At 68.8% G+C, this 13,047-nt stretch overlaps 1 protein-coding gene across 1 annotated transcript in view; it reads left to right on the forward strand.

Annotated features, from left to right (window-relative positions):
- MYBPC2 (myosin binding protein C, fast type) overlaps positions 1-13,047 on the forward strand; it is a gene marked incomplete at its 5' end in the record, with an annotated part of 51,903 nt that overhangs the window by 17,744 nt on the left and 21,112 nt on the right. Inside the window, 2 exon segments of the mRNA NM_001044659.1 lie at positions 4,316-4,508; positions 11,225-11,364. Of these exon segments, the coding sequence (NP_001038124.1) occupies positions 4,316-4,508; positions 11,225-11,364 (333 nt within the window).

Here is a 13,047-nt window from a genome sequence, read left to right on the forward strand (position 1 = left end):
CCCATAGCAACGCCTCCGCCCCATAGTGCCGCCTCCTCTGCCCCATAGCAACGCCTCTGCCCCATAGCAACGCCGCCTCTGCCCCATAGCAACGCCTCCGCCCCATAGCAACGCCTCCTCTGCCCCATAGCAACGCCTCTGCCCCATAGCAACGCCTCCTCTGCCCCATAGCCACACCTCTGCCCCATAGCAACGCCTCTGCCTCATTGCCACACCTCTGCCCCTTAGCCACACCCCACAGTGCCGCCTCTGCCCCATAGCAACGCCTCCTCTGCCCCATAGCAACGCCTCTGCCCCATAGCAACGCCGCCTCTGCCCCATAGCAACGCCTCCGCCCCATAGCAAAGCCTCCGCCCCATAGCAACGCCTCCTCTGCCCCATAGCCACACCTCTGCCCCATAGCAACGCCTCTGCCTCATAGCCACACCTCTGCCCCATAGCCACACCCCACAGTGCCGCCTCTGCCCCATAGCAACGCCTCCTCTGCCCCATAGCAACGCCTCCGCCCCATAGCAACGCCTCCTCTGCCCCATAGCAACGCCTCCGCCCCATAGCAACGCCTCCTCTGCCCCATAGCACCGCCTCTGCCCCATAGCAACGCCTCCGCCCCATAGCAACGCCTCTGCCTCATAGCCACACCTCTGCCCCATAGCCACACCCCACAGTGCTGCCTCTGCCCCATAGCAACGCCTCCTCCGCCCCATAGCAACGCCTCCGCCCCATAGCAACGCCTCCTCTGCCCCATAGCAACGCCTCCTCTGCCCCATAGCAACGCCTCTGCCCCATAGTGCCGCCTCCTCTGCCCCATAGCAACGCCTCCTCTGCCCCATAGCAACGCCGCCTCTGCCCCATAGCAACGCCTCCGCCCCATAGCAATGCCTCTGCCCCATAGTGCCGCCTCCTCTGCCCCATAGCAACGCCTCCTCTGCCCCATAGCAACGCCTCCGCCCCATAGCAACGCCTCCTCTGCCCCATAGCAACGCCTCCGCCCCATAGCAACGCCTCCTCTGCCCCATAGCACCGCCTCTGCCCCATAGCAACGCCTCCGCCCCATAGCAACGCCTCTGCCTCATAGCCACACCTCTGCCCCATAGCCACACCCCACAGTGCTGCCTCTGCCCCATAGCAACACCTCTGCCCCATAGCCACACCTCTGCCCCATAGCCACACCCTACAGTGCCGCCTCTGCCCCATAGCAACGCCTCCTCCGCCCCATAGCAACGCCTCCGCCCCATAGCAACGCCTCCTCTGCCCCATAGCAACGCCTCCTCTGCCCCATAGCCACACCTCTGCCCCATAGCCACACCCCACAGCCACACCTCCGCCCCATAGTGACACTTCTGCCCCATAGCACCGCCTCTGACCCATAGCGCCGCCTCCTCTGCCCCACAGCCACCCCTCTGCCCCACAGCCACACCTCTGCCCCATAGCGACACCCCAGAGCGACACCCCAGAGCGACACCTCTGCCCCACAGCCACACCTCTGCCCCATAGCCACACCTCTGCCCCATAGCCACACCCCAGGGCGACACCACCTCTGCCCCATAGCAACGCCTCTGACCCATAGCCACACCCCAGAGCGACACCTCTGCCCCATAGCGCCGCCTCTTCTGCCCCATAGCCACGCCTCTGCCCCATAGCGCTGCCCTATAGCGCTGCCTCTGCCCCATAGCAACGCCTCCTCTGCCCCATAGCAACGCCTCCTCTGCCCCATAGCCATGCCTCCGACCAATGCAACGCCGCCTCTGCCCCATAGCAACGCCTCCGCCCCATAGCAACGCCTCCCCTGCCCCATAGCAACGCCTCCCCTGCCCCATAGCAACATCTCCTCTGCCCCATAGCAACGCCTCCTCTGCCCCATAGCCACACCTCTGACCCATAGCCACACCCCAGAGCGACACCTCTGCCCCATAGCGACACTTCTGCCCCATAGCGCCGCGTCTTCTGCCCCATAGCCACGCCTCTGCCCCATAGCGCTGCCCTATAGCGCTGCCTCTGCCCCATAGCAACGCCTCCTCTGCCCCATAGCAACGCCTCCTCTGCCCCATAGCCACGCCTCTGCCCCATAGCCACACCCCACAGTGCTGCCTCTGCCCCATAGCAACACCTCTGCCCCATAGCCACACCTCCGCCCCATAGCGCCGCCCTATAGCACTGCCTCTGCCCCACACCGACCCCCCCAGCCCCACACCGATACCCCCTCCCCCACCACGGCCCCCCCCTCTCCCACCCCGACCCCCCTCAGCCCCACACCGACCCTACACCGACCCCCCCCAGCCCCACTCTGCCCCCCCCAGCCCCACAGCGACCCCACTCTGCCCCCTCCCAGCCCCACACCGACCCCCCCACCCCGACCCCTCCCAGCCCCACACTGACCCCACACCGACCCCCGCCACCCCCAAACCGCCCCCCCAACCCCACCCCGACCCCCCCCAGCCCCACACCGACCCCACTCTGCCCCTTCCCAGCCCCACAGCGACCCCCCCGCAGCCCCCCCTCCCCCAACCCTGCCCCCCCCAGCCCCACTCCGACCCCCCCCATCCCCATAGTGACCCCACACCGACCCCCCCTCCCCCACTCCGCCCCCCTCAGCCCCACACCGACCCTACACCGACCCCCCCCCAGCCCCACTCTGCCCCCCCCAGCCCCACAGCGACCCCACTCTGCCCCCTACCAGCCCCATAGCGACCCCCCCACCCCCCCCCACTCCCCCACTCTGCCCCCCCCAACCCCACCTTCTCCCCACCCCCCCCAAGGGGAAGCCCCGCCCCCAACCCCCCCTCCCCCCTCCCCCAGGGGAAGCCCCGCCCCCTCCCCCCCCCCCCAGGGGAAGCCCCGCCCCCAACCCCACCTCCTCCCCCCCCCCCCCCCCAACCAGGAGAAGCCCCGCCCCCAACCCCACCTCCTCCCCCCCCCCCAGGGGAAGCCCCGCCCCCTCCCCGCCCAGGGGAAGCCCCGCCCCCAACCCCCACTCCCCCACCCAGGGGAAACCCCGCCCCCCCCCAACCCCCCCTCCCCCCCCCCACGGGAAGCCCCGCCCCCCCCACCCCCCCCCAGGGGAAGCCCCGCCCCCAACCCCACCCCCAACCCCTCCCCCCCTATTCCCCCCTCCCCCCCCCCCAGGAGAAGCCCCGCCCCCTCCCCCCCCAGGGGAAGCCCCGCCCCCTTCCCCCCTCCCCCCCCCCCAGGGGAAGCCCCGCCCCCAACCCCACCTCCCCCCACCGAGGGGATACCCCGCCCCCTCCCCCCTCCCCCCAGAAGAAGCCCCGCCCCCTCCCCCACCGCCTCCCCTCCCCCCCTTCCCCCCTCCCCCCCCCAGGAGAAGCCCCGCCCCCTCCCCCACCTCCTCCCCTCCCCCTCTTCCCCCCTCCCCCTCCCCCCAGAAGAAGCCCCGCCCCCAACCCCACCTCCTCGCCCCCCCCTTCCCAGGGGAAGCCCCGCCCCCAACCCCCACTCCCCCACCCACGGGAAGCCCCGCCCCCCCCAACCCCCCCCCAGGGGAAGCCCCGCCCCCAACCCCACCTCCTCCCCCCCCCCCCCCAGGGGAAGCCCCGCCCCCAACCCCACCTCCTCCTCCTCCCCCCCGCTTCCCAGGGGAAGCCCCGCCCCCAACCCCCCCTCCCCCTCCCCCCAGGAGAAGCCCCGCCCCCAACCCCACCTCCTCCTCCCCCCCCCCCCTTCCCAGGTGAAGCCCCGCCCCAGCCCCACCCCCAACCCCTCCCCCCCTATTCCCCCCTCCCACACCCCCAACCCCCCTCCCCCCCCCAGGAGAAGCCCCGCCCCCAACCCCACCTCCTCCTCCCCCCCCCCCCCAGAGGAAGCCCCGCCCCCCCCCCCAACCCCTCCTCCCCCCCTCAGAAGCCCCGCCCCCAACCCCCACTCCCCCACCCACGGGAAGCCCCGCCCCCCCCAACCCCCCCCCCCAGGGGAAGCCCCGCCCCCAATCCCACCTCCTCCTCCCCCCCCCCCCCTTCCCAGGGGAAGCCCCGCCCCCAACCCCACCCCCAACCCCTCCCCCCCTATTCCCCCCTCCCACACCCCCAACCCCCCTCCCCCCCCCAGGAGAAGCCCCGCCCCCTCCCCCACCTCCTCCCCTCCCCCCCTATCCCCCCCTATCCCCCCCCAGGGGAAGCCCCGCCCCCAACCCCACCTCCTCCCCCCCCTTCCCAGGAGAAGCCCCGCCCCCAACCCCACCCCCAACCCCTCCCCCCAGGAGAAGCCCCGCCCCCAACCCCACCCCCAACCCCTCCCCCCCCCCCTTCCCAGGGGAAGCCCCGCCCCCAACCCCACCTCCTCCCCCCCCCCCCGTTCCCAGGGGAAGCCCCGCCCCCAGGTCACGTGGTCGCGGGAGGGCGGCGCGCTGCCCGCGGAGGTTCAGACGCGCACATCCGACGTGGATTCGGTGTTCTTCATCCGCTCCGCCGCGCGGCCGCTGTCGGGGAACTACGAGATGAGGGTCCGCATCGACAACATGGAGGACTGCGCCACGCTGCGCCTCCGCGTCGTCGGTACGCCGCTAGGGGGCGCTGTGGGGCGCTGTGGGGCTCTACGGGGGCGCTGTGGGGCGCTAGGGGGTTCTATGGGGTCGCTATGGGGTTCTATGGGGCTCTATGGGGCTCTGTGTCTCGTCACGCTGCGCCTCCGGGTCGTCGGTACGCCGCTAGGGGGCGCTGTGGGGCTCTACGGGGTTCTATGGGGCTCTATGGGGGTGGCTATGGGGCTCTACGGGGGCGCTGTGGGGCGCTGTGGGGCTCTATGGGGCTCTGTGTCTCGCCACACTGCGCCTCCGCGTCGTCGGTACGCCGCTAGGGGGCGCTGTGGGGCGCTGTGGGGCTCTACGGGGGCGCTGTGGGGCGCTGTGGGGCTCTACGGGGGTGCTATGGGGCTCTACGGGGGCGCTAGGAGGCGCTGTGGGGCGCTATGGGGTTCTATGGGGCTCTGTGGGGGGCGCTCTACGGGGTCGCTATGGGGCTCTATGGGTGCCTATGGGGTCGCTATGGGGCTCTATGGGTGCCTATGGGGCTCTATAGGGCTCTGTGTCTCGCCACGCTGCGCCTCCGGGTCGTCGGTACGCCGCTAGGGGGCGCTGTGGGGCGCTAGGGGGTGATATGGGGCGCTATGGGGCTCTATGGGGCTCTGTGTCTCGCCACGCTGCGCCTCCGCGTCGTCGGTACGCCGCTAGGGGGCGCTGTGGGGCACTATGGGGCTCTACGGGGGCGCTGTGGGGCTCTACGGGGTTCTATGGGGCTCTATGGGGGTGGCTATGGGTCTCTATGGGGGCGCTGTGGGGCGCTATGGGGCTCTATGGGGCTCTATGGGGCTCTGTGTCTCGCCACGCTGCGCCTCCGCGTCGTCGGTACGCCGCTAGGGGGCGCTGTGGGGCGCTGTGGGGCTCTATGGGGTCGCTATGGGGTTCTATGGGGCTCTATGGGGCTCTGTGTCTCGCCACGCTGCGCCTCCGGGTCGTCGGTACGCCGCTAGGGGGCGCTGTGGGGCGCTGTGGGGCTCTATGGGGTCGCTATGGGGTTCTATGGGGCTCTATGGGGCTCTGTGTCTCGCCACGCTGCGCCTCCGGGTCGTCGGTACGCCGCTAGGGGGCGCTGTGGGGCGCTGTGGGGCTCTATGGGGTCGCTATGGGGTTCTATGGGGCTCTATGGGGCTCTGTGTCTCGCCACGCTGCGCCTCCGGGTCGTCGGTACGCCGCTAGGAGGCGCTGTGGGGCTCTATGGGGTCCTATGGGGGCGCTGTGGGGCTCTATGGGGTCCTATGGGGGCGCTGTGGGGCTCTATGGGTCTCGCCACGCTGCGCCTCAGGGTCGTCAGTACGCCGCTAGGGGGCGCTGTGGAGCTCTACGGGGGCGCTGTGGGGCGCTATGGGGCTCTAGGGGGCGTTATGGGGCTCTACGGGGGCGCTATGGGGCTCTACGGGGGCTCTAGGGGGCGCTATGGGGCGCTGTGGGGCTCTACGGGGTTCTATGGGGCTCTATGGGGGTGGCTATGGGGCTCTATGGGGGCGCTGTGGGGCGCTGTGGGGCTCTATGGGGCTCTGTGTCTCGCCACACTGCGCCTCCGCGTCGTCGGTACGCCGCTAGGGGGCGCTGTGGGGCACTATGGGGCTCTACGGAGGCGCTGTGGGGCTCTACGGGGTTCTATGGGGCTCTATGGGGGTGGCTATGGGGTTCTATGGGGCTCTATGGGGCTCTGTGTCTCGTCACGCTGCGCCTCCGGGTCGTCGGTACGCCGCTAGGGGGCGCTGTGGGGCTCTACGGGGTTCTATGGGGCTCTATGGGGGTGGCTATGGGGCTCTACGGGGGCGCTGTGGGGCGCTGTGGGGCTCTATGGGGCTCTGTGTCTCGCCACACTGCGCCTCCGCGTCGTCGGTACGCCGCTAGGGGGCGCTGTGGGGCGCTGTGGGGCTCTACGGGGGCGCTGTGGGGCGCTGTGGGGCTCTACGGGGGTGCTATGGGGCTCTACGGGGGCGCTAGGAGGCGCTGTGGGGCGCTATGGGGTTCTATGGGGCTCTGTGGGGGGCGCTCTACGGGGTCGCTATGGGGCTCTATGGGTGCCTATGGGGTCGCTATGGGGCTCTATGGGTGCCTATGGGGCTCTATAGGGCTCTGTGTCTCGCCACGCTGCGCCTCCGGGTCGTCGGTACGCCGCTAGGGGGCGCTGTGGGGCGCTAGGGGGTGATATGGGGCGCTATGGGGCTCTATGGGGCTCTGTGTCTCGCCACGCTGCGCCTCCGCGTCGTCGGTACGCCGCTAGGGGGCGCTGTGGGGCACTATGGGGCTCTACGGGGGCGCTGTGGGGCTCTACGGGGTTCTATGGGGCTCTATGGGGGTGGCTATGGGTCTCTATGGGGGCGCTGTGGGGCGCTATGGGGCTCTATGGGGCTCTATGGGGCTCTGTGTCTCGCCACGCTGCGCCTCCGCGTCGTCGGTACGCCGCTAGGGGGCGCTGTGGGGCGCTGTGGGGCTCTATGGGGTCGCTATGGGGTTCTATGGGGCTCTATGGGGCTCTGTGTCTCGCCACGCTGCGCCTCCGGGTCGTCGGTACGCCGCTAGGGGGCGCTGTGGGGCGCTGTGGGGCTCTATGGGGTCGCTATGGGGTTCTATGGGGCTCTATGGGGCTCTGTGTCTCGCCACGCTGCGCCTCCGGGTCGTCGGTACGCCGCTAGGGGGCGCTGTGGGGCGCTGTGGGGCTCTATGGGGTCGCTATGGGGTTCTATGGGGCTCTATGGGGCTCTGTGTCTCGCCACGCTGCGCCTCCGGGTCGTCGGTACGCCGCTAGGAGGCGCTGTGGGGCTCTATGGGGTCCTATGGGGGCGCTGTGGGGCTCTATGGGGTCCTATGGGGGCGCTGTGGGGCTCTATGGGTCTCGCCACGCTGCGCCTCAGGGTCGTCAGTACGCCGCTAGGGGGCGCTGTGGAGCTCTACGGGGGCGCTATGGGGCGCTATGGGGCTCTAGGGGGCGTTATGGGGCTCTACGGGGGCGCTATGGGGCTCTACGGGGGCTCTAGGGGGCGCTATGGGGCGCTGTGGGGCTCTACGGGGTTCTATGGGGCTCTATGGGGGTGGCTATGGGGCTCTATGGGGGCGCTGTGGGGCGCTGTGGGGCTCTATGGGGCTCTGTGTCTCGCCACACTGCGCCTCCGCGTCGTCGGTACGCCGCTAGGGGGCGCTGTGGGGCACTATGGGGCTCTACGGAGGCGCTGTGGGGCTCTACGGGGTTCTATGGGGCTCTATGGGGGTGGCTATGGGGTTCTATGGGGCTCTATGGGGCTCTGTGTCTCGTCACGCTGCGCCTCCGGGTCGTCGGTACGCCGCTAGGGGGCGCTGTGGGGCTCTACGGGGGCGCTGTGGGGCGCTATGGGGCGCTAGGGGGCGCTGTGGGGCTCTACGGGTGCGCTGTGGGGCTCTACGGGGGCGCTAGGAGGCGCTGTGGGGCGCTATGGGGTTCTATGGGGCTCTGTGGGGGGCGCTCTACGGGGTCGCTATGGGGCTCTATGGGTGCCTATGGGGCTCTGTGGGTGCCTATGCGGTCGCTATGGGGCTCTCTGGGGCTCTATGGGTGCCTATGGGGTCGCTATGGGGCTCTATGGGTGCCTATGGGGCTCTATGGGTCGCTATGGGGTTCTATGGGGGCGCTGTGGGGCGCTATGGGGCTCTATGGGGCTCTGTGTCTCGTCACACTGCGCCTCCGGTTCGTCGGTACGCCGCTAGGGGGCGCTGTGGGGCGCTGTGGGGCTCTACGGGGGCGCTAGGGGGCGCCTCAGGGTCGTCGGTACGCCGCTAGGGGGCGCTGTGGGGCTGTATGAGGCTCTATGGGGGGGGCTATGGGGCTCTATGGGGGCGCTATGGGGCTCTGTGTCTCGCCACGCTGCGCCTCAGGGTCGTCGGTACGCCGCTAGGGGGCGCTGTAGGTCACTATGGGGCTCTAGGGGGCGCTATGGGGCTCTACGGGGGCGCTAGGGGGCGCTGTGGGGCTCTACGGGGGCGTTGTGGGGCTCTACGGGGGCGCTGTGGGGCGCTATGGGGCGCTAGGGGGCGCTGTGGGGCTCTACTGGGCGCTAGGGGGCGCTGTGGGGCTCTACGGGGGCGCTAGGGGGCGCTGTGGGGCGCTATGGGGTTCTATGGGGCTCTATGGGGCTCTGTGTCTCGCCTCGCTGCGCCTCCGGGTTGTCGGTACGCCGCTAGGGGGCGCTGTGGGGCTCTATGCGGTTCTATGAGGCTCTCTGGGGGGGGCTATGGGGCTCTGAGGTCGCTATGGGGCTCTATGGGGCTCTATGGGTGCCTATTGGGGCTCTATGGGGCTCTACGGGGGGGGCTGTGGGGCTCTATGGGTCGCTAAGGGTGGCTATGGGGTCGCTATGGGGCTCTATGGGGCTCTGTGTCTCGCCACGCTGCGCCTCAGGGTCGTCGGTACGCCGCTAGGGGGCGCTGTGGGGCACTATGGGGCTCTACGGGGGCGCTGTGGGGCTCTACGGGGTTCTATGGGGCTCTATGGGGGTGGCTATGGGGCTCTATGGGGGCGCTATGGGGCGCTAAGGGGCTCTATGGGGCTCTGTGTCTCGCCACGCTGCGCCTCCGCGTCGTCGGTACGCCGCTAGGGGGCGCTGTGGGGCGCTGTGGGGCTCTATGGGGTCGCTATGGGGTTCTATGGGGCTCTATGGGGCTCTGTGTCTCGTCACGCTGCGCCTCCGCGTCGTCGGTACGCCGCTAGGGGGCGCTGTGGGGCTCTATGGGGTCCTATGGGGGCGCTGTGGGGCTCTATGGGGTCGCTATGGGGTTCTATGGGGCTCTATGGGGCTCTGTGTCTCGCCACGCTGCGCCTCCGGGTCGTCGGTACGCCGCTAGGGGGCGCTGTGGGGCTCTATGGGGTCCTATGGGGGCGCTGTGGGGCTCTATGGGTCTCGCCACGCTGCGCCTCAGGGTCGTCGGTACGCCGCTAGGGGGCGCTGTGGGGCTCTACGGGGGCGCTAGGAGGCGCTGTGGGGCTCTACGGGGGCGCTGTGGGGCTGTACGGGGGCGCTAGGGGGCGCTGTGGGGCGCTATGGGGTTCTATGGGGCTCTGTGGGGGGCGCTCTACGGGGTCGCTATGGGGCTCTATGGGTGCCTATGGGGCTCTGTGGGTGCCCATGCGGTCGCTATGGGGCTCTATGGGGCTCTATGGGTGCCTATGGGGTCGCTATGGGGCTCTATGGGTGCCTATGGGGCTCTATGGGTCGCTATGGGGTTCTATGGGGTCGCTATGGGGCTCTATAGGGCTCTGTGTCTCGCCACGCTGCGCCTCAGGGTCGTCGGTACGCCGCTAGGGGGCGCTGTGGGGCGCTAGGGGGCGCTATGGGGCTCTACGGGGGCGCTGTGGGGCGCTGTGGGGCTCTACGGGGGCGCTTGGGGGCGCTGTGGGGCGCTGTGGGGCTCTACGGGGGCGCTAGGGGGCGCTGTGGGGCGCTGTGGGGCTCTACGGGGCGCTAGGGGGCGCTGTGGGGCTCTACGGGGGCGCTAGGGGGCGCTGTGGGGCGCTACGGGGTTCTATGGGGCTCTATGGGGCTCTGTGTCTCGCCACGCTGCGCCTCCGGGTCGTCGGTACGCCGCTAGGGGGCGCTGTGGGGCTCTATGGGGTTCTATGAGGCTCTCTGGGGGGGGCTATGGGGCTCTGAGGTCGCTATGGGGCTCTATGGGGCTCTATGGGTGCCTATTGGGGCTCTATGGGGCTCTACGGGGGGGGCTGTGGGGCTCTATGGGTCGCTAAGGGTGGCTATGGGGTCGCTATGGGGCTCTATGGGGCTCTGTGTCTCGCCACGCTGCGCCTCAGGGTCGTCGGTACGCCGCTAGGGGGCGCTGTGGGGCTCTACGGGGTTCTATGGGGCTCTATGGGGGTGGCTATGGGGCTCTATGGGGGCGCTATGGGGTCGCTATGGGGTTCTGTGGGGCTCTATGGGGCTCTGTGTCTCGTCACGCTGCGCCTCCGGGTCGTCGGTACGCCGCTAGGGGGCGCTGTGGGGCTCTATGGGGCTCTACGGGGGCGCTATGGGGTCGCTATGGGGCGCTATGGGGCTCTACGGGGGCGCTAGGGGGCGCTGTGGGGCTCTACGGGGGCGCTGTGGGGCGCTGTGGGGCTCTACGGGGGCGCTAGGGGGCGCTGTGGGGCGCTATGGGGCTCTACGGGGGCGCTAGGGGGCGCTGTGGGGCAGTGTGTGAGTGGTGCCATCTATGGGGCAGAGCGGCCCGGCCCCCCGCAGGCGGTGCGGGTGATGGAGGTGTGGGGCAGTGTGTGATGGCTGCTGTCTATGGGGCGCTGTGGGGTGCTGTGGGTCAGTGTGTGATGTGTGCCATCTATGGGGCAGAGCAGCCCGGCCCCCCACAGGCGGTGCGGGTGATGGAGGTGTGGGGCAGTGTGTGATGGCTGCTGTCTATGGGGCGCTGTGGGGCGCTGTGGGGCAGTGTGTGAGTGGTGCCATCTATGGGGCAGAGCGGCCCGGCCCCCCGCAGGCGGTGCGGGTGATGGAGGTGTGGGGCAGTGTGTGATGGGTGCCATCTATGGGGCAGAGCGGCCCGGCCCCCCACAGGCGGTGCGGGTGATGGAGGTGTGGGGCGCTGTGGGGCGCTGTGTGATGGGTGCCATCTATGGGGCAGAGCGGCCCGGCCCCCCACAGGCGGTGCGGGTGATGGAGGTGTGGGGCAGTGTGGGTCAGTGTGTGATGGGTGCCATCTATGGGGCAGAGCGTCCCGGCCCCCCGCAGGCGGTGCGGGTGATGGAGGTGTGGGGCAGTAATGCGCTGCTGCAATGGGAGCCCCCGAAGGACGACGGCAACGCCGAAATCAGCGGATACACCGTGCAGAAGGCCGACACGCGCACCATGGTCTGCCCCATAGATCCGCCCCATACATCCATCCTGCCCCATAGAGCTGCCCCATAGATCTGGGCTGCCCCATAGATCCGGGCTGCCCCATAGAGCGGTCTGCCCCACTGCTGCCCCATAGATCCGGGCTGCCCCATAGATCTGAGCTGCCTGCCCCTTAGAGCTGCCTCCCCCATAGATCCGAGCTGCCCCATAGATCCAAGCTACCCCATAGATCCGGTCTGCCCCATAGATCCGAGCTGCCCCATAGATCCAAGCTGCCCCATAGATCCCGTCTGCCCCACTGCCGCCCCATAGATCCGCCCCATAGATCCATCCTGCCCCATAGAGCTGCCTCCCCCATAGATCCGAGCTGCCCCATAGATCCAAGCTGCCCCATAGATCCAATCTGTCCCATAGATCCAAGCTGCCCCATAGATCCAAGCTGCCCCATAGAGCTGCCCCATAGATCCATCCTGCCCCATAGATCCAAGCTGCCCCATAGATCCATCCTGTCCCATAGAGCTACCCCATAGGGCTGCCCCATAGATCCGGGCTGCCCCATAGATCCGAGCTGCCCCATAGGGCGGTCTGCCCCACTGCTGCCCCATACATCCGCCCCATAGATCCGAGCTGCCCCATAGAGCTACCCCATAGGGCTGCCCCATAGATCCAGGCTGCCCCATAGATCCCATCTGCCCCATAGAGCTGTCCCATAGATCCGAGCTGCCCCATAGATCCAAGCTGCCACATAGATCCTCTCTGCCCCACTGCCGCCCCATAGATCCATCCTGCCCCATAGATCCATCCTGCCCCATAGAGCTGCCCCATAGATCCGAGCTGTCCCATAGATCCAAGCTGCCCCATAGATCCATCCTGCCCCATAGATCCAAGCTGCCCCATAGATCCATCCTGTCCCATAGAGCTACCCCATAGGGCTGCCCCATAGATCCGGGCTGCCCCATAGATCCGAGCTGCCCCATAGGGCGGTCTGCCCCACTGCTGCCCCATACATCCGCCCCATAGATCCGAGCTGCCCCATAGAGCTACCCCATAGGGCTGCCCCATAGATCCAGGCTGCCCCATAGATCCCATCTGCCCCATAGAGCTGTCCCATAGATCCGAGCTGCCCCATAGATCCAAGCTGCCACATAGATCCTCTCTGCCCCACTGCCGCCCCATAGATCCATCCTGCCCCATAGATCCATCCTGCCCCATAGAGCTGCCCCATAGATCCGAGCTGTCCCATAGATCCAAGCTGCCCCATAGATCCATCCTGCCCCATAGATCCAAGCTGCCCCATAGATCCATCCTGTCCCATAGAGCTACCCCATAGGGCTGCCCCATAGATCCGGGCTGCCCCATAGATCCGAGCTGCCCCATAGGGCGGTCTGCCCCACTGCTGCCCCATACATCCGCCCCATAGATCCGAGCTGCCCCATAGAGCTACCCCATAGGGCTGCCCCATAGATCCAGGCTGCCCCATAGATCCCATCTGCCCCATAGAGCTGTCCCATAGATCCGAGCTGCCCCATAGATCCAAGCTGCCACATAGATCCTCTCTGCCCCACTGCCGCCCCATAGATCCATCCTGCCCCATAGATCCATCCTGCCCCATAGAGCTGCCCCATAGATCCGAGCTGTCCCATAGATCCAAGCTGCCCCATAGATCCATCCTGCCCCATAGATCCAAGCTGCCCCATA

This window comes from Gallus gallus, assembly GCF_016699485.2.
Source record: "Gallus gallus isolate bGalGal1 chromosome 31 unlocalized genomic scaffold, bGalGal1.mat.broiler.GRCg7b 31_unloc3, whole genome shotgun sequence".
In the NCBI taxonomy this organism is placed as follows: Eukaryota; Metazoa; Chordata; class Aves; order Galliformes; family Phasianidae; genus Gallus; species Gallus gallus.